We start from the raw sequence: 23160 nt of genomic DNA, 5'->3' as shown, positions 1-23160 counted from the left end.
GACTTCCTCTGCGTCACTGCGCCGGCGCGGGATACGCGTGTTGCCGCGCGAGGCGGAGTCGTGCTGTGTGCGGGTCTCTACGCGGGTCAAGGGCTTACGGCGGGCTTGCTGCGGCGAGGGTGGCATGTCAGACAACGAGGACAAGTGAGTGCGGGAGCGGAGTGGTCTTTGCGGGAGGCTCGGAAGGGGCGGGTGAGGCGGGGCCTGGATCGAAGGAGGCCGAGGAGCCAGGCGCCGGGGGCTGAGGGGACTGGGGTCCGGAGGCGGCCGGCGCAGCTGGAGAAGGGAATGCCGGGGAACCAGGAACGTAGTCCGGGCCAGAGGCTGGGCACAGATAACCCCAGGCTCCAGGGTCCGGAGAGGCTCCATGAAAAGGGTGTCTTTCACCAAACTTTCCGCTGAGCGGGTCCCTGTCTTGTAAGGGGAACATTGAGGTGAAGTAGGTGTAGCCCCTGCTCTCCAGGCACTCAGTTTCTAGAGGAGGGGACAGTCCCACAAGCAAGCGGGTAATGCGGGTCATGTGAGCTTCTGTAGTAGGAAAAGTATGTAGTGTGTAAGTTATCCAGGGGAGCGTCTGTGCAGTTTCACCGGGTGGTAAAATTCTGGAAGGGTTGCAGTCATCTTGGTGAGAGAAGGCGGTGGCTTGAACTAGGGTGATGGCAGTGGAGGTGGTGAAAAGTGGTTTTGAATTCTGGAAATAGATTAAAAGTACAGCCAAAAAGATTTCCTGGTGGATTGGATGTGTACCGTCGGAGGAGAGATCTATTCTTAAGATAAAAACATAGGAGCCTTGTAGTCCCAGTAACTGGAGAGGCTGAGGTGGGATGATTGCTTGCAGCCAGCCTGGGGCAACGTAAGGAAACCCTATCTGTTAAAAAAAAAAAAAAAAAAGTGGGGGTTGTCAGCAGAAGTATATTAGTCAAAACTAAGACACAGGTGGGGTCACCAGAGGAGTGTCAGTAGAGAAGAGATGACCAGTGACACAGTGTGAGAGCATTCCAACATTGAGTGCTTAGAGGGAAAGAGGAGAAGCCAGCGAGGCGGGGGAACACCACCAAGAGAGTGAGATGTTCTTGCAGTCACTTGAGAGTGAATGGAGCAGGAGGGAGTGGCCCTAGTGTGCCCACTGATGGAGGCAAATGAGAGCAAGAATTGTCGATTGGATTTAGCAATGTGGAGATCATTAAAGACCTTGAAGAGAATGGTTTTGATGGAGCTGTGGGGATAAAAGTCTTATTGGAGTGAGATTATGGCAGAATGGGAAGAGACGAATTGGAGACAGTGAGGATGGACAGCCCTTTCATAAATTTTGCTCCAAAGGGAAGCATGGGCTGGGCATGGGGCTGGGCATGAGGCCGGGCATGGTGGCTCATGCCTGTAATCCTAGCATTCTGAGAGGCCAAGGCAGGAGGATCACTTGAGGCCTGGAGTTCTAAATCAGTGTGGGCAAAATATTGAGACCCTGTCTCTACAAAAAATAAAAATTAGCAGGGTGTGGTGGCATGGACTTGTAGTCCCAGCTACTCAGGAGGGTGAGGCAAGATTACTGGAGCCCAGGAGTTTGAGGTTGCAGTGAGCTGTCCATGATGCCTCTGCACTCCAGCCTGGGCAACAGAGTGAAACCCTGTCTCTAACAAAACCAAAGGGGAGCATGGAATTGCGGCTGTGGGGAGGAAGGAAAAGAGAAGGTTTTAAGGGTTTTTTTTTTAAAGAGGGATCATAACCTGTTTAAATGCTGATGGGAGTGATCTAGTAGAGAGGGAAACAGTGATGATGAATGAGTCCTAGCAAAATTTGGGACCAAATGGGGAAAGATTGAAGGAGTCAAATGGAACAAAAGTTTGATTCACTTGTTAAGTAGGTATTTACTGAGTGCCTTTTACATGGTGGGTGAGACACAGATCTCTGCCCTCTTTGATTTTAGTAAGTGATGCTCTAACTCACTGATTTCGTCTTGTACAGTTTTGATGGCGACGACTTTGATGATGTGGAGGAGGATGAAGGGTTAGATGACTTGGAGAATGCTGAGGAGGTCAGTATTCAGTCTCAAGTCCCACCTCTGCAGCCCAGGCTGCCAAATAGCCCAGCAGGTGATAATTATCTGAATGTATCTGCCTGGTGTTCGTGGACAGAGCCCCTGCCATAAGCATCCCCAGTGAGAGTGAGTGGTGTGCCAGCCCTGGGTAGTGGAGTAGCCCTGCACAAGGTAGGTCTGAAAGCTTTTGTCCGCTTAGTCCATAGCTTGCGGCTTCTGGGGCAGTTAGTTCACAGACAGGTGAAACATCTTTACCAGCTTGTCTCCTTCATTCAGCAAACGTGTGTTGAATGTTTATTATGTGCCAGGTGCTCTGCAGGGTGGGGCTACTTAGGGAGCAAAGGGGAGAGTGGCCTGGGATCAAGCTGGAGAGGTAAGCAGGGCCCCCATCAGGCAGGATTTTGTAGCCTAAAGGGAAGCCACTGAGAAGTTTTGAGCCAGGGAGTGGCATGATCCAATTTACATTTTAGAAAGTGCATTCTGGCCTCAAGAGTGAGGAGTGAATTGGAGAGGGGCCAGAGTGAAAGAGACCAATTAGGGAACACTCTCTGCCCTTCAGGGGAGAGACCCATGCCTTGGACGTAGGTGCTGGTAGTGTAGGTGATGAGAAGGCAGGTGAGAGAGGTATTTTAGTGAATTGTATATGGGGCTGTGAAAGTGGAAGATGACAAGGATGACGCTCAGGTTTATGGCTTGAGTAACTAGGTGGGTGGGTTGCTAGCTTCAGGAATAAAGTAGGACTTTCTGTCCTGTGTGACTGATGGAGGGAGAAATGCTGTGTCTTCTTGTTAACTCTATTGTATGCCGCATCCCTCCAGAGCACCCTCTGTTCTGTTTATTCTTGTCTCCCCCTCTAGACTGTGAATTCTTTGAGAGCAGAAACTCCCCTAACTTTCTGTCTCAGCAGCTATTGCAGTGTCTGGCATAAAACAGATGCTTAATAAGGAATTGTTAAATATGTGAATATATAACTATTCTTGCCTTCACTCTAACGTTTCCAGCCACTTGACTTTTTCGTTCAGTCACCCTAATCTGAAATATGGAGTGCTTGTTCCTAGCTTCCTGCTTAGGGTGATTCATTGTGCTCAGGACTTCTTTTCTAGGGCCAACATTCCGGGACTGCCCCATTGCCAGGCCTTCTGCCTCTCTTTTGGATAAGGCAGCTGGCTCCTCTTTATTACTGTGTCCGAGACTTTGGCCAAGTTTAGCTGACTCCAAGCCTCTGAAATGGGGACTATAATCCCTGCCGCATAAGGTTATCGTGAGGATTCAGTGAGGTTTGTAAGCAGTCACATGGTCCCTGGCATACTTTGAGCATTAATGGTAGTGGTAGTGGACCTGGATTGTGTGTATCCCTTAGATTCTGGATGATCACCCTTCCCTCAGCCTGGAAAAATGCCCTCTGAGATTTTCCCTCTTATTTTGTCTTGGCGTCTAGGAAGGCCAGGAGAACGTAGAGATACTCCCCTCTGGGGAGCGACCGCAGGCCAACCAGAAGCGAATCACCACACCATACATGACCAAGTATGAGCGAGCCCGCGTGCTGGGCACCCGAGCTCTGCAGATCGCGTGAGTGTGTGTCCCTTTACTATCTTGTCCATCAGTCAGGCCACATCGAGCCCCTGAGCCACTGATCCTGCCTAGTCTGGCACCTGAAAACAGACACCCCCTGACACCCTCTGCTCTCACATTCTAAACAGAGGTAGTGCTGTCCTTGTATGCCAGGCATTGTTCTAGACCACTGCCCTCAGGGAGCTTGTGATCTAATAGAAATAGGACAGGAACATCTGAGAAGTCAAATAACAGTGCAATACAAAACCAGAATTAGATGATTGCCTGTCAGGTTAGTGAAGCGCAAAATGTGTGAATTCAGAGCCCTAGACCATTGTGTGCAAGTTAGGAAGGGGTTAAGGTAGTTCTTTTTTTTTTTTTTTTTTTTGAGACAGAGTCTCACTTTGTTGCCCGGGCTAGATAGTGAGTGCGAGTGCTGTGGCGTCAGCCTAGCTCACAGCAACCTCAAACTCCTGGGCTTAAGCGATCCTTCTGCCTCAGTCTCCCGAGTAGCTGGGACTATAGGCATGCACCACCATGCCCGGCTAATTTTTTCTATACATATTTTTAGTTGTCCAGATAATTTATTTCTATTTTTAGTAGAGACGGGGTCTCGCTCAGGCTGGTCTCGAACTCCTGACCTCAAGCGATCTACCCGCCTCGGCCTCCCAGAGGGCTAGGATTACAGGTGTGGGTTAAGGTAGTTCTTGATGTGAGGTAGACTGTGGGGAGGGCCCTCCAGCTGGAGGGCACGTCAGAGATGGGACAGCACAACAGTGGCAGTGGTCTGGGGATTCACACATTGCAGCCTTTCCTTTCTCTCCCGAGTTTGGAAGAATAAGAAGATGCAGGAGATTGACACTAGACGATGGAGATCCAAATGTCCAATAACTGCAGATTCACCTAGTTGGCCAAAGGCAGTGCCAGCCTTCATATGCCTGCTGAGGTTGTGGGCCTCATGGAGAATAGACCAGAAAGCACCCTGTCTGCCTGCAGGTGACTTTGAGAAAGCAGGGACTCTTAGAGAGGCTGGGCCACAGATATCTGCTCTTTTTTCCCCTAGGCTCACCTGTCAGGTAAGTTGCTCTTCCTTCCTCTGGAGGAGTAAATGAGGAGACAGAGAGAGGACAGGAGTGTTAGTGTTACTCTAATGGAAGGTCATCCATGGGGAAGCATGAGGCTGAGGACAGAAGCCCCTACCCCAAACTTCCTACAGGCTGTATTGGGAAATGGTGGGTATCTGGAGAAGGGGGTTGGTTCAAGTAGGGAATAGTGGGAATTAGGCTGGGAAGAAAAGCTGGGGCCAGATTTGTGGACTCTACTTGCTGGAGGGGCAGCGATGCTGTCTGTATATTCTCCTCCCTCATGTTCAAACAGCATCAGACTTTATCTCCTGCAGCCCTGTGGGGTGGAGATGACCACCGTATCTCCTTCGATAAAGGGTTTTATGGGTGGGCAACACTGTTCTCGCCCACTCGTTAGTAGCAGACCTCTCATCAGCATGGTTGCATCACTTGCTCTTCTGGGTGGAATTAGGGCCATGCCCAGTATAATATCTTTTGCTACCACTGGGGTCAGGATCCTCCAGGCCTGCTCCATCAATTACGGTAGCCACTAGCTGCATGTGGCCATTTAAATTAAGTAAGCTTAAATAAAATTAGAAATTCATTTTCTGTCTTACTAGCCACATTTCAAGTGCTCAGTAAGCACATATGGCTAGTGGTTACTGTAAGGGATAGCACTGATACAGGACAGTGCCATCATTGCAGAGCTTTCTATGGGACATGCACATCTAGGCTAAAAATGGCCGAGGAGGAAGAATAATTCATAAATTATTTTTCAAACAGACTGCGTATATGCAAGTTAAACAGTCTTTCAGCACTAAGACACTGTGCTAGTACCTACTGAGCATATGAGGATGATTAAATGGTCCCCAGTCCTCCAGGTGTTTTCTGGTGGGGGAGATGGACCTGTGCACAGATACCCAGAGCCCAAGACAGACACGAGTGGTGCTTTGCGAAAGATGCAAAAAAGGAGAGAGGGCAGCGATTGCAGGGGTGACTGGGAAAGCCGCGTGAAGGATTAGAACTCCAGTGGCGACAGATAAAGAGAGGTGGTTTTGTGAGTAACCAGGTGCAGGAAACAGCACAAGGAAACGTCCAGGTGGAGGCAGACAGGTGTGATTGTGGTGGGGGATCGAGAGTAGCTTAGGGCACAAGGCTGGAAAACATGTCACTAGTGCCTTGAGTGCTAAGTTCAGAAGATGGAGTTCATTTGGTGGGCAGTGTGGAGCACTTAAAGGTTTTGAGTTTGATGTCCAGACCACTCATAAGTCCAAGTGTCCTGTTTTTCTTGGGGTGCAAGTCTTGGTCCAACATAGTCCAGTCTGTAGCACTCCTTCTGATTAAGGGATATGATGCCATTCAGTGGTTCCCTGTCGGCTGTCAGCCAGACTGTGTCTTATACCTAGCACTAGGCTGTGACCCTCCACTTGGTAGGTGCTGAACAACCAATTCTTAGATAGGTTTTGCATGAAGTTTTTGTATGGTTAATTGGCACCACCTGGTGGCTGATGTTGTCTGTCACATCCACTTCCTGACTGGATGGTTGACGTGCTTATTTGTAGAGGCCGTGGTGCAAGACAGATTACTTAAAGGCACACTCTTTCAGTTTGTGTATCACATGCACATAGTAGGTGCTGGATGAATGAATGCCCTTGAATTATTTATATTTTGAACAAAAGAGGGCCTATGTGGATCAGGAAAAGCGTTTTGCCACATTTTTAAAAGTTTTATATTTGGGGGATGTTTAAATACTTTTTGGGAAGGGATATAGGAAAAGTTAAACACTTGGTCAGTGCCGTTGGGAAATTTTCAGGCTTTTGGGAATAATAGAAATCAGAATATTTAGTAATAAAATTTGCTCTTAGACTAGCTGATTATCAGAATCATCTGGGCAGCTTTGCAAATTCAAATTCTCAGGCCCTTTAACTAGAGATTCTATTCAGAGGGTCAGGAGAATGACCCAGGAACTTATATTTTTAGCATGCTTTCCTAGTAATTCTGGATCCGTTAGTGTGAACTTGAGCTGGAACTTGAGCTGGAGGGGGCCCTAGAATTGGCATCCCTTTGTTTGTAGGGCCTCTGCTGTGGGCCAAGTGTTGTACTGGGGGTGGGCCCCTGTGTGAATTACTTGTCATCCTGGGCCACCCGGAGCTCATGGTCCAATGTGGAAAACTTCCAAACAAGTAGTTACAGTCCAGTTAGACTGGTGCCAAGAAAAGCATATGCAAAATGAGTTGGGGTACTGAAGATTCAGCACATGATTTCCAAGGTGGAGACATTTGACCCTCTCCCCAGTTTGTAGGGAGAGGAAGAACTTCGTACGAGCACACGGAAAGGAATCAACATGGTATGTCCAGGGAACCATAACTAGTTTGGTATGGCTGGAATGTGGGGTAAATATAGGGAAGTAGCATGAGAGAGTGCTAAAATGGTGAACAGGGAGCAGACTGGTCTGGTAGCCATGAGGAGTCCTCAAGTGTTGTAAGCAGATGAGCGCCCTGACCGCAGGCCCCTGTGTGGAGGCTGGGGAAGGGGCCGGGCTGGAAATGGAGGACCTCTGGGGGTGGGGGGTGTTGCTGCAACAGAGAAGGAAAATGAGGTAAGCCGGGCACTGTGGCGGGGCTCGTGGGTTGGATTGGAGCTGTCAGGATGGTGTGCCTTCGCACATGCTGCCCTTTCCGCCTGGATACTCTGCTATGGCCGCTGGGCTCAGGAGTCTGCGATGGGCCCTGGGGGAGGTCTCTGGCAGTGCCCCTGCACACGCTCCCCACCACGCCTGCATGCCTAGAAGGTGACCTTTCTAGGTGAGGACCAGGATGCTGCCCCACTCTCACTGCCTGCTTGGCTCTTGTCCTTGACTTGGCAGTGTCCCCAACACTTGTCCATCTTCCTGCAGGATGTGTGCCCCCGTGATGGTGGAGCTGGAGGGGGAGACAGACCCTTTGCTCATTGCCATGAAGGAGCTCAAGTAAGTCACCCAGATCATGGTTCACTCCTCCAGAGCCCTGGGAAGCATCTCTGGGGCTCTCTGTTGCACAGCCCACTCCCACTTCCCTGGCTGGGGAAGTTGGTGCTTGTGGCTGTAGGAACAGCCATCAGGAGGGAGGAGGGGGAGGGAAGAGCAGGCAGGCAAAGGGGGAGGACACTGATGAGATGTGGACTTCTCCTGGCTGTTCCTGCTGCTGGGCCCTTACCAATGTCTCGCCACTCTTCCCCCTCCTCCCTGCAGCCGTGGGATGGCAGAGCCCATCTAGACGCACTGTCCCACACTTGGGATGCGGAAACATTCTTTTTCTTGTAATTGCTTTCCTACAAAGTACACTCATCAATCCCAAGAGGCTGCTCCTGGGACTTTGCTTTCCTCGCATGTGTATACAGTCTGTTCCTTCTGCCGCAGAGCCTGGGTCACCAGCCCTCATGTTCTGTGACTTCTCCCTGCCACAGGGCCCGGAAGATCCCCATCATCATTCGCCGCTACCTGCCTGATGGGAGCTATGAAGACTGGGGGGTAGACGAGCTCATCATCACTGACTGAGCTGGGGTCATCCTGACCTCACCCCTGCTCACTTTCATCCTCACTTTATATGACAGCTGTAAATAATAAACTATTCAACCTTCCAACCCCTCCACCTCTAGCTGTCTGTGACACCACCACCTGCGTCTTCCCTGTTACTGCCCTATGCCTGGAGCGTGCACCTATCCAGTGGCCCTGTGGCCATCAGTGCTTTAAAGAAGCCCTTAGCCCCTATGGATCCCCTGCATCCCTCCTCATCTCCCTGTTCACCAGAGCAAAGGCTGCGGCAGGGCAGACACCTCAGCTGCCTTTCCAGCAGACAGACGAGTCTTTGTGCCCAGGGAGCTGGTTGCCACGGAAACCCCCAATTTCCTTTCAGTGGGGACTGGCTGCAGGGGCTTCTCCCTTCTCAGGAGTATCACAGAGCAGGTCTCATCAAGCCACCCATTGTTTCCTAAGGACCTGCTTCGAGCCTCTTATCATGGGCTCGGATCCCCTTTCAGGAGCAGTGCCCCAGCAGGAAGTGTGGGAGTGCAGTGATCTCTCACCCTCCCCAGGCAGAGCCCTGCTGGGCAAGTCAGCAGCTGGAGCAAGGACCAAGCACCTGCCCACCCCTGCCTCTGCTGCTCTGTCCCCACTCCTCCCCAGGCCACTGCCCACACACTGACCTCTGTGGCCCACCTCTCTGGTCTGCCATACCCATACCCTTCTTCCCAGTCCCTGTAAGATGTCCTTTCCCTTCTTTGTGGGCCCGGGATCCTCTGAGGCCTTGACTGGGATGGGTGCTGGGATGATGTGCTCCTGGGTCCAAGGTGTTGAGTCAGAGCTGGAGCTCCCCCTTCCTCTGCCTTAGTTTCTAATGGGTCCTCTTCCCTTCTCCACCCTGCTTACCCACCCTGAGGTAGGACCAGTCACATTGGCTCCTCCCTCCTCAGGGGGAGAGGGAGAGGGTGCATACTGACACCAACAGAGATAGAAGGGAAAATTGGCTCCCTGAATATTCCAGCTTTGACCTCCATTCCACTTCAGCTCCCCTTCCAGGAGGAGGAGGAGCCAGGCTTGCCTGCCCTCTCCAAGAGGCAGGGCCCCGGGGACAGGAGCGCCAGGACAGGGTGGGAATGATGAGCATCCATGAGAGTGGGAGGGGCGTCTGCTGCTCTGGAGAAGGGTTAATTCAGGGAGCAGTGGACTTCGCACCCCCTTCCACCCTCCTCCAAGCCTGTGGAATCCTTTAATCAAGTTGGGTGCTGAAATTTCAGCTCTGAAATGCCGCCTTTGTGTTGGCATCCAGGCAGCCGCCCCAGAGTGCGGGGGTCACTTTCTTGGCCCCATTTTTCTAAATGGTCTCTTTGTTCCCTGCTGGGCTGCTCAGTATCAGATGTGATTAAAGGGAGATGGGGTTTGGGCGGGGGAGGAGGGGAATGGGGGTTAACCCTTAGGGGATATAGTGTAAGGGAAATGGGACAAAAAGGGTGCTTTTCCTCCCATCTCCCCATTCCCATCCTGCTCCTCTTCGGGGAGTCCCTTGCTACTCATCTGGCCAGCGAGGTCTGGGTTTTGACTACTCTTGAATGAAAAATCACCTGTCACCACTATTGGTTCTATATTTTCTTAGGGTTTGGGCAGAGTCTCCAGAAACACTTGGCTCTTTCTCTATTTACAAGCGGAGCTACTGGCCCGAGCACATCCAGAACCTAAGGGATGCACACAATCCAGGTCTTCTGACTTCTCGGGGTCATTTCTCCTCCTCCCACGTCAGTCTCACGGATGCAGGGTCTTGGAGGTGGGTCTTGGAGGTGGTGGTTTCATCTTTTGGATGTAGCCTCTCCTCCCTGCCCTGCCAGCTCTGTGTCCCTCATCCCACTGCGAGCAGGAGTGATGAACAGACCAGAAATGGACAATGTCCTGCCTTTCAATGAAAGGGAAAGGGTGGGTTGTCAAAATTATGAACATGTAAGGTTAGTACTGACGGATCCTTAACAAAATTCTAGAATAGGTTATTACATATTTGAAAGCACTTAGAGGGGATCTGGGAACTAGCATAGGGTTTCTAAGAATATTGCCAAATAAATGTTTCCTTTTTTTTGATGGTTACTGGTCCCATAGGCTGAGGGAATGCCAGAGAGGAGTGAATCTTTTTTTTAATTTAAGACAGAGTCTCGCTCTGTTGCCCAGGCTAGAGTGCTGTGGCGTCAGCCTAGCTCACAGCAACCTCAAACTTCTGGGTTCAAGGGATCCTCCTGCCTCAGCCTCCCGAGTAGCTGGGACTACAGGCATGTGCCACCATGCCCGGATAATTTTTTCTATATATTTTTAGTTGTCTGGCTAATTTCTTTCTGTTTTTAGTAGAGATGGGGTCTCGCTCTTGCTCAGGCTGGTCTCGAACTCCTGACCTTAAGCGGATCCTCCCACCTCAGCCTCCAGGATTAGTGCAGGGCGGAGGAGTGACTCTTGATTTTGGCAAGGCATTGGGCAGACTGCTGGAGAAGTGAGCACTCCATGGTGATGAAATTAGTTTAGAATTGAGCCAGTCTCCCTAAGAGTGGAGATGATAGAGCTGATGATGGAGAGAGCTATTTAGTGGTGTACACAGGGTTGTGTCCTCTATTTGGACATTTATTAGTAACTTGAATGAGGATATTCAAGTTTGCAGATACATAAAGCTCCAAAGGACAGCTTAGTTCTAAAAGATTTAATATAGGTGGGGAAATGGATCAAATCCAACAAGGTGAAATCTGTTAAAGATCATTGCAATTCTTGCTTTTATCTACAACAAAGCAAAACATCAGAAACAACATATACAATATGGATGATATGATTTTGCAACAGATATTGTCTAAAAGAGCAGGGGTTTCAGTTACCACCAAGCTTCACGGAAGCCAGCAGTTTTGGGGAGGTTACCTGAAGAGCTTGCATGATGCAGCTTCCAGATGGTGTTTGGCCACCCTGGGTGGACTGGGCTAGTTCTTGGCATCCCCCTCTCTCCCAGGTCCTGATTAGGCAGTAAGGGGCTGGAGACCCCAGATGGAAGGAAGGGAGCTGGCAATGCCTGCTCTGGAGCAGTGGAAGCTGCATCACTCCAGATTTGAAGCGGAAGTAGGGCCTGCAAACCACGGGCAGGTGGATGGTTAAGAGAGGAAGCTTTGGAGTCAGAGCTGGATTCAGATTCGGTTGCCAGCGCTTCTTAGCATCAACTCCTCAAGGCTGCAGTTTCCTCATCTGGAAAGTGGGGATAATGATCGGGCCCACTCCCTCCTTGGCTTGAAATGACATAAAACCCTTGGCAAAGCTCTTGACCAGGGAGCGCTCATTAAATGGTACCTCTCACTGTTATTATGAGCTGGATATAAAGAAGAACTTCCAAGCATCAGAGCTGTTCATCAGTGGAGTGAGATGGTGATGAGATTTCCCCTGTCCCTGGAGTTATGTGCTTGTGAGATGGAGTGGTTCCTGGCCCCTGAGTGCAGGCTGGAATTCTGCTGAGGACGGAGCTCTTAGTGAGTAAGCACTTACGGTTTAGATTGCATGTCTGACATCCTTGGTTTAGGCTTGGACACAGGCAGCTACTAGGAAGGCTCTGCTGACTTCTGGCGTGGGCCGATGTGTGTGTGCTGGGGGAGGTGGCAAGTGGAGGGGTTCGGCAAGAGGGCCCAGCCAACAACCTAAAGGACAGGCCCCTGGCTGCAAAGAAGGTGCCAGACTTGACCCACCTCCCTTTCAAACACCTGTCCTTTGAATTCTTTGCAAACTCCCCTCTGCTGGGTGAGCTTTGAGTTCCAGCTGAGCCAGGTAAGAGTGAGTGGCCCCCTGTGGTGTGGGGCGCAGCTGGACTTGGGGAAAGGCCCCCATCTGAGGCTTTGGTCCCTGAACTCAGACTGACCCCACTGGGGGTCAGTTAGATGCCAGCTGTCCTAACCCACTCCATTGTCCCCATTTTCTTAGCGGGGAGAGAGAGACCTTTGGATTATCTTTCCTTTGCATTCTACTCATAGCTACTCCAGAAAGCGGTTGAGAAAGCCCATATACAGGGACAAGAGACCAAGAGACAGGCTGGGTCAGGCCCCAAGCAGGTAACCGGAACCTTTATTATGTGGAGTGCTTAATGCAGAGTTAATAGGGGCTGGAGTGGCTAGGAGAGGGAACAGGGGAGAGGGGACTACTGAGATAAATAAGAGGGGACAGTAATGAGTTACATGTGGATTGTGGGGCTGCAGAACAGGAGAGTGGGGCAGATACAGCTACGTACTTTATTCAGATACCACTGCGAGGCAAAGGGCAAAAGGCAAGGGCAGAATGTACATGTCAGGATTTTAGTGTCTTCAGCCTGCGGCCAGCAGCCTGGGTGCTGGCCCTGTGTCTCCTCCTGGAGCTGAGGGTTTGGGCCTGAGCAGCTGTAACTCTCTGGGAAGCCCAACGGCTGACAGAGCAGGGGCCACGGGGGCTAGTGAGGAGAGAGGGGTTGGCCAGGAGCCCAGGGAGGAAGGCTCCGTGAATTGTCTCTGAATCCTTTCCTGGAGCCCCTGCCTCACCTCCTGGGATGTGCCTCAAGGTCCGGGAGGTTGCAGTGGAGAACTGGGGGCTCTCTCAATTAGACAAAGAATGAGGTTATTGGCACAGAATTGGATCGGGGGGCCGCTGTGCCAACTCCTTCCTGCATTCAGGAGGGGAGGGGGCATTGAAGTGATGAGAACTATGGAGTCTCCCCACAGCCCACGCTCCCCACGAGTCTGTTCAAAGCTGTCCTCAGCCCTCCAGTGGCAGATATAGCCAGCTGTAGGCACTGGTGCAGGTCTCTGGGTGGCCTGGCTCTTAGGCACCGTGGCACAGGTGGCCTGGGCATGTCAGATCCCCACTCTCCAGGAGAGAGGGAACAGGCGTGCATAGGAGCAGCAAGGCCTCCGATGCCCATTCAACCCTGGGTGCTTCTCCCCTCCCCAGGGAGGGTGAGCGGGTCCTTCTCAGGTCCTGGGATAGAGGGTCATTCCTGGGGGGGAAGGTACAGCCCCTCATCTTTCGGTCTGTGGGCAATAGTCAACCTCCTCCTCTGCCCAGCCTGTTCGCTCAGGGCTTTGCTGCTGGAGCCTGGATGGGGCGGGTGGGTCATCAGGGTAGTGAGCCAGACAAAGCCTTCCCTCAGCTGTCAGCCTCTGCAACCTCCTCCCCTGCCACCACCAGGCCTGAGATGGGCGAGGAACAGGGCACAGGCTGGGGGAAGGGACTCGGGACCCAGGAGGGGCCAGGCAGGGGGTGGTGGTGACAGGGCCCCCTTTAAGGCCGGGACAGCGTCGTATACACTGGCTGCTCCCAGTGTGTGGGGCTGTGGGACTGGGGCCCTGAGGGGCTGGGGTCAGAGATGGCCGTGTAGAGAGGCCGCTGTGAGGGCCCCATGTAGGAGAAGGCCGAGTAGAGGCCAGAGGCCTGGCCCGAGTGGCCATAATAGGGTCCCGAGGGCTGATGGTCAGAGTAGTCAAACTGAGGGCGGGAGATGGAGGGGAAGGCCGAGCCATAGTGGGGCAGACTGAGGGAGGTGTAGGCGATCTGCGAGGTGGACGGCTGGTCAGTGTAGTGTGGGGGCCCCTGGGGCCCCGCGGTCTCTGTCTTCACCTGGGCTTTGGCATCCACACCAGGTGGTGAGACTGTGGGCAGAGCCACACCTGGTGGCTTAGAGATCCAGGCAGAGTGTCCACTGGCCACGGCCAGGGCGCTGCCCAGCCCATAGCCAGCTGCTGAGTAGCTACCCACATGGCCCGGGTGCCCGTTGGGTGGCAGGTACTGGTCCAACTCAGCCACATCAAAGGTCTCCATGTTGGACATTACCTCGTGGCTGATCTCACCGATGTCCACGTTGCCAAAGTCGATGTGAGGCTTCCCGCCCTCCCCCATGGAGCGCCCATCCCGCTTCGGGTCTGCCTTGCCCGACTGCAGCTCTGTCTTTGGGGTGGTTGGAGGTGTGGGTGGGCCATGGCTCTGGCCTGGGTGGGAGAGAGACAGAGAGAGAGAGCATGAGGGGGAAACAAGGTCAGAGGCAGGTGGGTACACGTGGACTCTGACAGTTCACTTTCAGGCAGCAGGAAGGTGAGGTGCCTCCAGGAAGCTGAGGTCTGATCACTGCGCTGACCTTGTGAGTTTCACGTGTTTTGGCAGCATGAGTTTATCTGTTTATATACTGGTCTTGGATTGGTTTCTAGCTGCTTATAAAAGTCTCAAATCTTAGGGATGGGTCCGGCCTCCACCTTCTGTCCCCCACCTCCTGGAGAGGCCTGCTTCATTTTGAAAGACCTTTCCTGTTGGCAAGTTCTACCTCGAATCAGCTTCCCTGCACTCCATCCTCCCTGCTGCTGTGACTGCCCAGCTGCTGACCCCCGGCGGTCTGGCCCCCAGCCTCTGTGCTCTGCCCACCCTCTTCCCCGAGCCTCTGCTGCCGGCTGCCCTCCCTGGCTGAGCCTCGCTCACCCTCCTCACTCTTGACTCGTTGGTTTCATTTTTGCTGGCTTGCCTGTGCCTGTGCCCTGCCTGGCCCCAAACAGTGCTGTGTCCCCTCCAACCCCACCCCTCCTCCCAAGCCTGCCCTGCTGTGCAGCCCACTGACAGGCCCTCGGCTTGGCATTGGCATTGTTGTCCTGCTGTTCCTAAGCTGGTTCCCTCCTTGTTCACGAGGGCACTTAGGAAACTAATTCTTGTTCCTTTGTCTGTTCATGTTTCATTCACGTATTCATTCAACAAACACTTAGAGGGCACTGCTAAGTGCCAGGCACTGTGCCAGGTGCTGGGGATACAAACATAAATAAAACAAGTCCCTGTCCCCAAAAGATCACAGTCTCAGGGGAGATCCAGAGCCCCACATATGCCTAGAGTCAGAAGTGATGGAAGACGGGCTATGCAAGGACTTGGGAGACCAGAGGAAGCCACCTCCTGCCCTGAGGGTTTGAGGAAAGTCTCATCGAGGAAGAATGTCTGGAAAAGTCTATGCCCACAGTTTATTCTGAGGTGGTTCTGCACGTGGTCCAGGGTCTTCTGGGGTGTGTGCGTGCGCATGTGTGTGTGTGTCCCTGAGTCTTTGAAGGCGAAGAGTACGTGTGTGGGAGGGATGGCTAACAGGCATCCTGTCGGAGAGAGAGCATGTCGTGGCCTTAGCAGACCAGGAGCTCCTCGAGGGCAGGCCTGTGCTGCCTCCCTCAGACCAGAAGGCAGTGCCGAGCCCAGCCCTGGGCGAGGCCTCCAGACTTTGAGAGAGCTGCCTGGGTTTCTGAATCCTGGTTCTGTCATTGGGCAAATCCCCAGTCTTCTCTTAACCGGTTTCCTTACCAGTCAAGCAGAGATAATATCAAACAGCTCAGACACTGCCTCCTTCTGGAAGCCTTCCTTGCCAAGTCTGGTGGGTAGCTGGATGTTTCTGAAGACCTGACTGGATGGACAGGTGGATTAGTCCCCCCTGGAGGCCGGGCCACCTCTGGCTCTGACATGGGCTTCTTGTGCACTTGTTTCTTCCTGCACTTAAATTCACTTGTTTTCATCCCCGCTCCGCCCTCTAGACCGTGGAGCCCTGGGGCCAGGGACGGCAGGCTTCCCTGGTTGGTACCCTGGTGTCTACTCCAGTGCCTGGCACAAAGTAGGGCTCAGAATGTGTCTTCTGAAGGCAGAGCTCTGCTCACTGAACAGTCCCGTGTGCCAACCTGTGTGTTGCAATTTCTGTGTGTTAGGAATACACGCCAGGCAGCTGTGGTGCCAAGCAGAGGCCTTGGAGCCAACGGCTCGGGCCCAGATGTCAGCTGTGTGGCGGGTGACTCTCAGTCTCCTGGTCAGTAAAATGAGAGTCACCCACCACACAGCTGAGATCTGGGCCCAAGCGGTTTGGCTCCCTCATCCCACTGTTCACGACGATTGAATGAGTTAATGTACACAAGGCAATTAGCACAGTGCCTGGCATATACAAGGTGCTCAGTTAATGTTAGCTGCTATTATCATTGATGAGACTTAAACAAGGTATCTTGTGTCTGGCTCATCCATGGCATGGCTCAACGTCACATGCCATGTCTGCCCTGTCAGAGCGGGAGGAGGGACAAGGCGATGACTCCTCTCTTCCGTTTGACCTTCCATTTCTCAAAACCGTCCTGTCCCCGCCTTTCCTTGTAACTGCCCAGCCCTTCTCACTCTGTGGCCTCTGCAGCCTCCTCAGCTGCCCGTTTTGCCCAGCAGTGGTGTCCCCGTGGGTCAGGCCTGGCCAGCAGCATCTTGCCCAACCACCTCTCTGGGCCACTGCACCCCCTTCCAGGTAACTGCACAGCCTGGCACACCCTCCCCCTGCCAGGGCAGTTGGGAGCACCAGCGTCTCAGGCCACCCAGCCTTCTCTCTCCACGGCCCAGGCTCCCTCGCCCCCAGTTCTGTCCTCAGCACTCACCTGAGGGGTGCTCGGGGTTCCCGTCTGACATTGGGGAGCCCTCTCCCGGGTGCCGGTGGTCCAGGTGGGCACTCTTGTAGTGGGCCTGGATGGCGGCGGCCCCGCCTTGTTCTGCCTCCCCGCCGGGACACTCGGCCTCCCCCTGGGCTGCCTTCCCGTTCTTCCTCCGCCTGGGCTGGTACTTGTAGTCCGGGTGGTCCTTCTTGTGCTGCATCCGGAGCCGCTCGGCCTCCTCAATGAAGGGGCGCTTGTCACTTTCGTTCAGCAGCCTGGGTGGAGCAGGAGGGAGGACAGGAGAGGGGCCAGTGTGAGTGCCAGAGTGCCCCAGGCTGGCTTCCCTCTGAGTGTTGGTCCTGGAAGACAGGAGGGCAGGGGCTGGGGCGGGGCTGTGCCCTGTGGTTTATGGACTGAGAGATGTGAGGCCCCAGTGAGGGCTGTGATCTCAGGGGTCACCTGCTGCTCCTGGCAGCCCCTGAGGAGGAGTTAGAGGTCGGAATAGAGTTTACAAGGGGCAGATGCCAGTTCAAGGAAAGGAAAAACTTTCTTATTATCACAGCTGTCTGCAAGTGGAATTGGCTGCCTCGTTAGGGGGTGAGCTCCCTGGGAGTGGAGGTGTGCAAACAGAGAAGCAGCACAGCTGGGAGAGGAGCCCAGTCTCTGCTACTTACTAGCTGTGTGTATGACCTTGAGGAAGTTACTTCTCTGAGCCTGAATTTCATCACCAATAAAACGAGGATGATAATATCTGTTTCACTGGGGTGTGGGATTGGCCAAAATAATGGCTGTGAAGTGCTTTGCACCAGGGCCCAGGAAGGGGAGGTGAGCACTTTGAGAAATAGGCGCTATTCCAGTGCTGCCTGGGCGGGGGTTGGGCAGGAGGACTTACAGGTGGGACCCTCAACTCTGGAATACTGATTTTGTGAATTCCAGTGTGGTGCGTCTGAGGGGCGGGGTGTGAGTCCCCTTCTTTCTGTGGGAGGCAGAGGGCAGAGGAAGCTAGAGTCTCTTCCCAGGCCCTGGGACAGTCCCCAAGACCAGCCCAGAGGGAGGAAGCTCTGAAGCTGGTGCCCCTGCCCACTGACTCCAGCCTCAGGCTAGGGTTCGAGGGTGGAGGGGGTGTTCAGGGTGGAGGGGGTGTTTGGGGCTTGGCTGCCCCAGGTGAGGAGGGGAGGATGCGGGACCTTGCAGAGGGGGCTGAGGGGAAGTCCCCCAGACTCACAGAGTCCAAGACTGAGGGATGTCTTGGTGGGAGCAGCCCCGACCCTCTGCCCAGAGGGCCTCCCTCTCTCTCCAGCTGCCCCACCCTCACACCCCAGTGGGTGCCCTCTTCCCCCCAGTCAGCAAAAGTCCAGTCCTCCCTCCCCAGGCTGGGAGGGGGTGGTCATACCAGGCACCTCCTAGGGCGGCAGCATTCCGCTGCAGCTTAGCCTCCTGTCTGCTCCCCCGCCGCCCCGCCCCAGCCCAGCTTTCTCCGAGGGTCCCTCCAACCGAGGCTCCATTGGGCTCAGCATACACATTCAGGATGGAGACCCCAGAGCAGGACTCCAGGAGCTGGGGAGTGGGATGCAGACACCCTCTCTGACAGCTGGGATGGGGGTGTGGAGCAGGCCCCCAGGGTGTGGGGGAGAACCCCATAAGGGAGCAACTTAGGCAGCTGGGGCCCCAGAGCAGCAGCTACGGGATGGCTGGGGACACTGAGCTCACTCTTGCACCCCATCCTTCCCTGTGCCCCTGCCCAGCTCCGCCAGCAATCGGCAAGTAAACGGCAGGAGCCAGAGAGAGGGAAGGTCCAACACTGGATCCCACTGTCACCCCCCAAGCTAGTTCCCAGCAGTAACCTAACCCTGACAGAAACCTGCCACATGGCCGCCCGACCCCAGCCCTAAGCTCAGCCCCCTCCTTCACCAGCGCAGGCAGCTAAGGCCACCTTCAGCCCCAGCCCCAGCTCTGCTCAGGACCTCTCACTCCAGACCTACCCTGCCCACCATGTCACCCCAGCTCTAACTCCAAACTCGGTCCTCCTTTGCACGTTCCCATCTGCCCTCTTTCCTCCTGGTCTCCCAGGTTTGGAATGGGGTGGGGAGAGGGTAGGCTGGTTCCCCACCCAAACTGGAAGCCCCAGCTGGGGGACTCCTGAGGTGGGGCATTGATGCTGCTATATCTGTCCTTCTGCCAGGCCAGTGGCATAAGAAGACTTTACCTGGGGAAAGGCCTGTGGGACTTGGGGCAGGAGAGGCCAGGTGAGCCCCACCACATGGGAGCGGCTCCAGCCTGTGACTTCCTTTCCAGTTTTGGGGCTCTGGTTCTTTCCAGGCAGGGCAACCAATGCACAGCCTCCACCATGTGACGGACATCCGGTAGTCCTTCCCCAGATGGACATCAAAGGTTAGTGAGGCTGTCGGAGCTCACGTGCCCACTTGGGACCTGGGCTCTTGTGTGTGACCCAACATGCCTGGGGGCACCCCCTAAGCCTGTCTGCATGTCTTTCTCTTTTCAGTTTTAGGACCCCCATTTTCCAGTTCTGCCTACCTAACCACCCCCCTTCCCGACGTCCTGGCAGGCAGGAGCTTGGGGAGGTTTCAGGAGAAGCCCCTGGAGCAACTGGCCAGCCCAGCCCACATCCAGATGTCCTCAGGACTCCCCAGGGTCCAGGTGGTCACAATTGTTGCCATAGCCCTTGACCCTTGCCATTGTTCTGCTCCTTCTCACTGTGGGGGTGGGGGCGGGTCCTCAGCAAGCAGTGCCTGCTTTCCTGATTGCCCCACCCAGGTGACTCCTGAGCTTGAGTGGTGGCCAGCGACAAGCCCTCCTGAAGGGAGCCCAGGCCCAGGGTTCTGGGCTGGGAGAACTGGGTCAGGGACAACAGAAGGGTCAATCTTAGGTCCTTGGCAATGGGAGATGGTGGGAGAACGGGGGTCTGTCCCTCCTTTAACTCTTGCTGGGCTCAAGCTGTGGTCTGCTGTCAGTCACCAGGGCACACTCTGCCTGCCTGTCTGTCTCCCCTGCTTGTCTGTTTCTCATGTGCCAAAGGTACTGGCCTGGGACAAGCCCCACCCAGATCTGGGTGGACCTTGGGCAGAGGAACTAGCTGTGACCTAGGCTCTTGGGCAGAGCTGGACTGTTGGGTGCTGAGGGCTTGTGGGGACGGTGAGGGGCACCAGGTCTTCAGCAAACACATGGCAAGGACAGGCTAGGGACTGGACGGGAATCTCTTGACCCCTTGGGAAACCTCCTGCTCCTTCTACCACTCTAAGCCTTTGGTCATCTAGACTCAACCTCCGCTGTGCTGGGGCTAGCGAAGGGCAGGACAGCAGGAGGGAGGCAGGCTCCTCTGACAGAGCCCAAGCTTTCCGGGACCCGGATGTGCCTCGCTCTTGCTCTCCTCTTCCTGCCTCCCCCATGAACTCCTGACCTCTCCCTAGAGTGAAGGGTGACCCACCACTGTTGCCAGGGACAGCGCGGGGGAAGGCCTCTGGTAGAAGAGTAGGAGACCTGGGTTCTGGCCCTGGGTCTGCCACCAACTGCTATGTGACCTTTGCGGTTCCTTTGCCTTTCTGGGCCTGCCTCCTGGGCAGTCTAGTGGGGATCAGGTGACCTCTGTGGGCTCGCATCTCCTGGAGAGCAAGTTCTCACAGCTGCCTTGGACTCCTGGGCTGGGGTAGGGGGTGGCCCTGCTCCACACATCCTGGGGTGAGGCTTGGCAGACCTCCTCCATGGGGGGATGTATTCCCCAGAGGTTTGGGCTGGTCCCACGGACCCCGGGACTCTGAGGGACCTTGGGCACAAAGGAGTAGCCAAGGTTTCCTCCTGGCCAGGGTGCTCAGCTCCAGTTCTGGGGCTGGGGGGAGGAGGTTGCTCAACGTTGGGTGGGGCTCTGGGAAGGAAGATGGCGCTGAACTGGGAGAGGGAGGAAAGGAGAATGAGACCAGCTTGGTGGCTGTGGGACAGGGAGGGAGGGGAGGCCCCTTTCTGTGTGTCTCCTCCTCTGGAGGATGACGAAGCCCCCAGCCCAAGGGAGAGTGGGGTCAGGAAGGCCCAGAGAAGACTGCTGGGGTAGGATGAGACTCTACAGTGACAGACACATTTGTCCCTGGGCAGTTTTCAGTCCCTCACTCTTTCAAAGACTGACTCCCCTCTGAATTCCTTGTTTTCCTGAGTCTCCCCCAAGCTCTCCGTCTGGCTGCCTCAGTTTCCCTGCATCTCTTGCCAGGCCTTCAGTTCTTTTCCAAGCGTTTCCCCGGATCCTCCTGACCACTGCAGACGGCGGCAGTGGCCGCTCGAGTGTGCGTGTACGTGGGGAGGGAGCTGGTGAAGGCCCGCGGTGTGGAGCGCCCCACCATCCTTCCTGCCCTCCCTAGCAAGCCCCCGGGAGGCCCGCGGCCTGCCCCGGCAGAATTCCGACCGCTAGGGGGCGCCCTCCCTCCCGCGTGCGGGCGGGCAAACCCGGCCTAGGCCTCTGGGGTTCCCAGTTCCAGGTTCGGAACCATAAGGGCATACTTGTGGTGGAAGGGTGGGCACGGCCCCCACACCTGGCCTTCCAGCCCCATCCAATGAGGGGGCTGGCCCCATAAGGCCCGGGCAGGCCCCGCGCTGGGGGGCAGGAGGCCGGGCCGCCCAGTCCAGCCTGAATGCCCCGCAGCTAGCGGGCCTCGGGAGCGGGCGGCGAGGGGCTCACCTCCAGAGCTTGCCCAGCGTCTTGCTGAGCTCTGCGTTGTGCAGGTGCGGGTACTGGTCGGCCAGCTTCCTGCGCGCCGCCTGCGCCCACACCATGAAGGCGTTCATGGGCCGCTTGACGTGCGGTTTGCTCTTGCTGGCACCGTTGACGCGCACGGGCATGGGCACCAGCGTCCAGTCGTAGCCGCTGAGCACCTGGCTGACCGCCTCGCGGATGCACACGGGGAACTTGTCATCGTCCGCCTCGCCGTCCTGCTGCTCCTTCTTGACCTTGCCCAGCTCGCCGGGCCCGGGGCTGGCTCGCAAGCCCGATCCGCCGCCGCCGCCACCGCCGCCGTCGGGCCCCAGCGAGGGCGCGCTCCCCGGGGACAGGCAGCGGGGCTCCTCGGAGCCCACGGGGCTCAGCTCCACCTCCGATAGGTCCTGCTCCTCCGCCATGTCGCCCCCGGCCGCAGCCGCCGCCTCGGCCACCTCCCCCGGGCCTGCCGCCGGGGCCCTCGCAAAGAGTCCAACGCCCACCTGGACGGGAGGGAGAACGCGATGGAGCTGCAGTGCCTGCAGCCCCGAGGGCGGCTGGGACGGGACGCAGGCACAGCCCGAGGTGGCCGCCCTCACTGCTCCCGCTAAACCCAGAGCAGCCGCTGGGGCCCGCGCACATGCCAGACCCTAGGTGGGCGCGTCCCTCCTCCGCGTCTTCCCACCACCTGGTCCCAACCGTCTCTTGGTGTGGGTGTTTTTTTTTTTTTTTAACCTCCTTTTTTGGGTGGAGGTTTGTTGATGATAGGAAGAAAAGCGGACCCTTTCTTCTGCACTAATCCCAGCCCCTGGAATTTCCCACCTTTCCTCTCACCTCTCCTTCTTCCCTCTGTCTGCCCCCACGGAGTCTAGAGGACCGGGTGGGGCGTCAGCCTCTGTCCACCCCACAGCAGGGTCCCAGGCCTGGGCCGGGCCGGGGAGGAGCAGCCTGCGCACTCACCTCCTCGGACCTCTCCTCCAGCCTGGGGCTCGTCCTTAGGAAGTGGAAAACCGTGTCCCAAGGTGTGCGGTCCAGCTCGGGGCTGGGGGGTGACGCTGGTGGGCAGGGAGGGGGGGGCTGGGGGGCCCTGAGCCTCAGGCCACGGCCTCGTTAGGACGCAGCCTGAATCCTTACCACCAACCACCCTGGCCGGACAGCCCGAGACTGACTGAACGACTGAGCCGCTGCAGAGGGCTGGGGAAGGAAGGAGGGGGAGAGGGGGGAGGGGGAGAGGAGGGAGGGAAGGGCAGAAGGTGGAGCCTCCAGCGCTTTCCTTCATCCCCAACACTCAGGGCTCCTCCACCCGGCCCAGGCCCCCCCCAGCTCCCTGCCCTGCTGCCCGGGCCCATCTCACTTGGGCTCAGCCTGGGCTTAGTCAGGGAGGCGTAGGAGTGGGGTGGTCAGGCCAGGGAAGGAAGAGGGGGCCATGGACAGGGTCACAACCTGTTGCTTGGAGGAAAATTGGGCCCAGTGGGGCCTCCCAACCTCTGCCTCAGGTGGCGGGATGGGCATTTGGCAGGGACTAGGAAGAGAGGTAAAGTGGTGAGGGCCTTGGGGACCTGGGTGGGCGCTGGCCTGGGCTGCTTCATTTGAGCAAAGCTGCTGAGTGCCTACTGCGTGCTGGGCGCCGCTGCCCGGCCAGTGTCACCCTGCCTCCCGCCCCTCCCAGGCTGCCTCTCCGCCCTGGCCTGTACAGCAGGACAGAGGTCTCAGCACAGCCACCCCAGCTCGGCCTGTGGTCCCTTTTCTCCAGATACCCAGCACCTGCAGGGGCCCGGCTGGCTCAAGGTGGGGACACAGACTGAAGTTCCCAGGAGGCCAAGGTGGGCCTGGCGTGGGGTCCTGTTGAATTTGGTCCCAGAGGTGTTCTGGGGTCCTCCTTCCTGGGACACAGCTGCTTTGCGCTG

The 23160-nt window shown here is 55.7% G+C and overlaps 2 protein-coding genes across 2 annotated transcripts; one reads left to right on the top strand and one right to left on the bottom strand.

Moving 5' to 3' along the window:
• Positions 1–2: 2 nt before the first annotated feature.
• Positions 3–8271, top strand: POLR2F (RNA polymerase II, I and III subunit F). The gene is made up of 5 exons (XM_045552903.1): positions 3–144; positions 1963–2032; positions 3474–3604; positions 7547–7618; positions 8095–8271. The coding sequence occupies exons 1-5, from the start codon at positions 125–127 to the stop codon at positions 8183–8185; spliced, it is 384 nt and encodes a 127-aa protein (XP_045408859.1). The 5' UTR covers positions 3–124; the 3' UTR covers positions 8186–8271.
• A 4129-nt stretch (positions 8272–12400) lies between these two features.
• On the bottom strand, positions 12401–21756 carry SOX10 (SRY-box transcription factor 10). The gene is made up of 3 exons (XM_045552900.1): positions 21239–21756; positions 16564–16832; positions 12401–14136 (listed from the first exon to the last, which is right to left on the bottom strand). Exons 1-3 carry the CDS (start codon positions 21673–21675, stop codon positions 13433–13435), a joined length of 1410 nt encoding a protein of 469 aa, XP_045408856.1. The 5' UTR covers positions 21676–21756; the 3' UTR covers positions 12401–13432.
• Between the last annotated feature and the right edge of the window lie 1404 nt (positions 21757–23160).

Source organism: Lemur catta, chromosome 6, assembly GCF_020740605.2.
Source record: "Lemur catta isolate mLemCat1 chromosome 6, mLemCat1.pri, whole genome shotgun sequence".
In the NCBI taxonomy this organism is placed as follows: Eukaryota; Metazoa; Chordata; class Mammalia; order Primates; family Lemuridae; genus Lemur; species Lemur catta.
Note: the sequence above shows the minus strand (reverse complement) of the source record. Positions and strands in the feature narration are given on the sequence as shown.

Excerpts from the sequence above, each read along its gene's own strand:
- POLR2F (XM_045552903.1), top strand. The coding sequence starts at position 125 with ATGTCAGACAACGAGGACAA. Across the intron at positions 145-1,962 it reads ATGTCAGACAACGAGGACAA|TTTTGATGGCGACGACTTTG; the intron begins GTGAGTGCGGGA and ends CGTCTTGTACAG. Across the intron at positions 3,605-7,546 it reads ACCCGAGCTCTGCAGATCGC|GATGTGTGCCCCCGTGATGG; the intron begins GTGAGTGTGTGT and ends ATCTTCCTGCAG.
- SOX10 (XM_045552900.1), bottom strand. The coding sequence starts at position 21,675 with ATGGCGGAGGAGCAGGACCTATCGGAGGTGGAGCTGAGCCCCGTGGGC. Across the intron at positions 16,833-21,238 it reads ACGCTGGGCAAGCTCTGGAG|GCTGCTGAACGAAAGTGACA; the intron begins GTGAGCCCCTCG and ends TGCTCCACCCAG. Across the intron at positions 14,137-16,563 it reads GAACCCCGAGCACCCCTCAG|GCCAGAGCCATGGCCCACCC; the intron begins GTGAGTGCTGAG and ends TCTCCCACCCAG.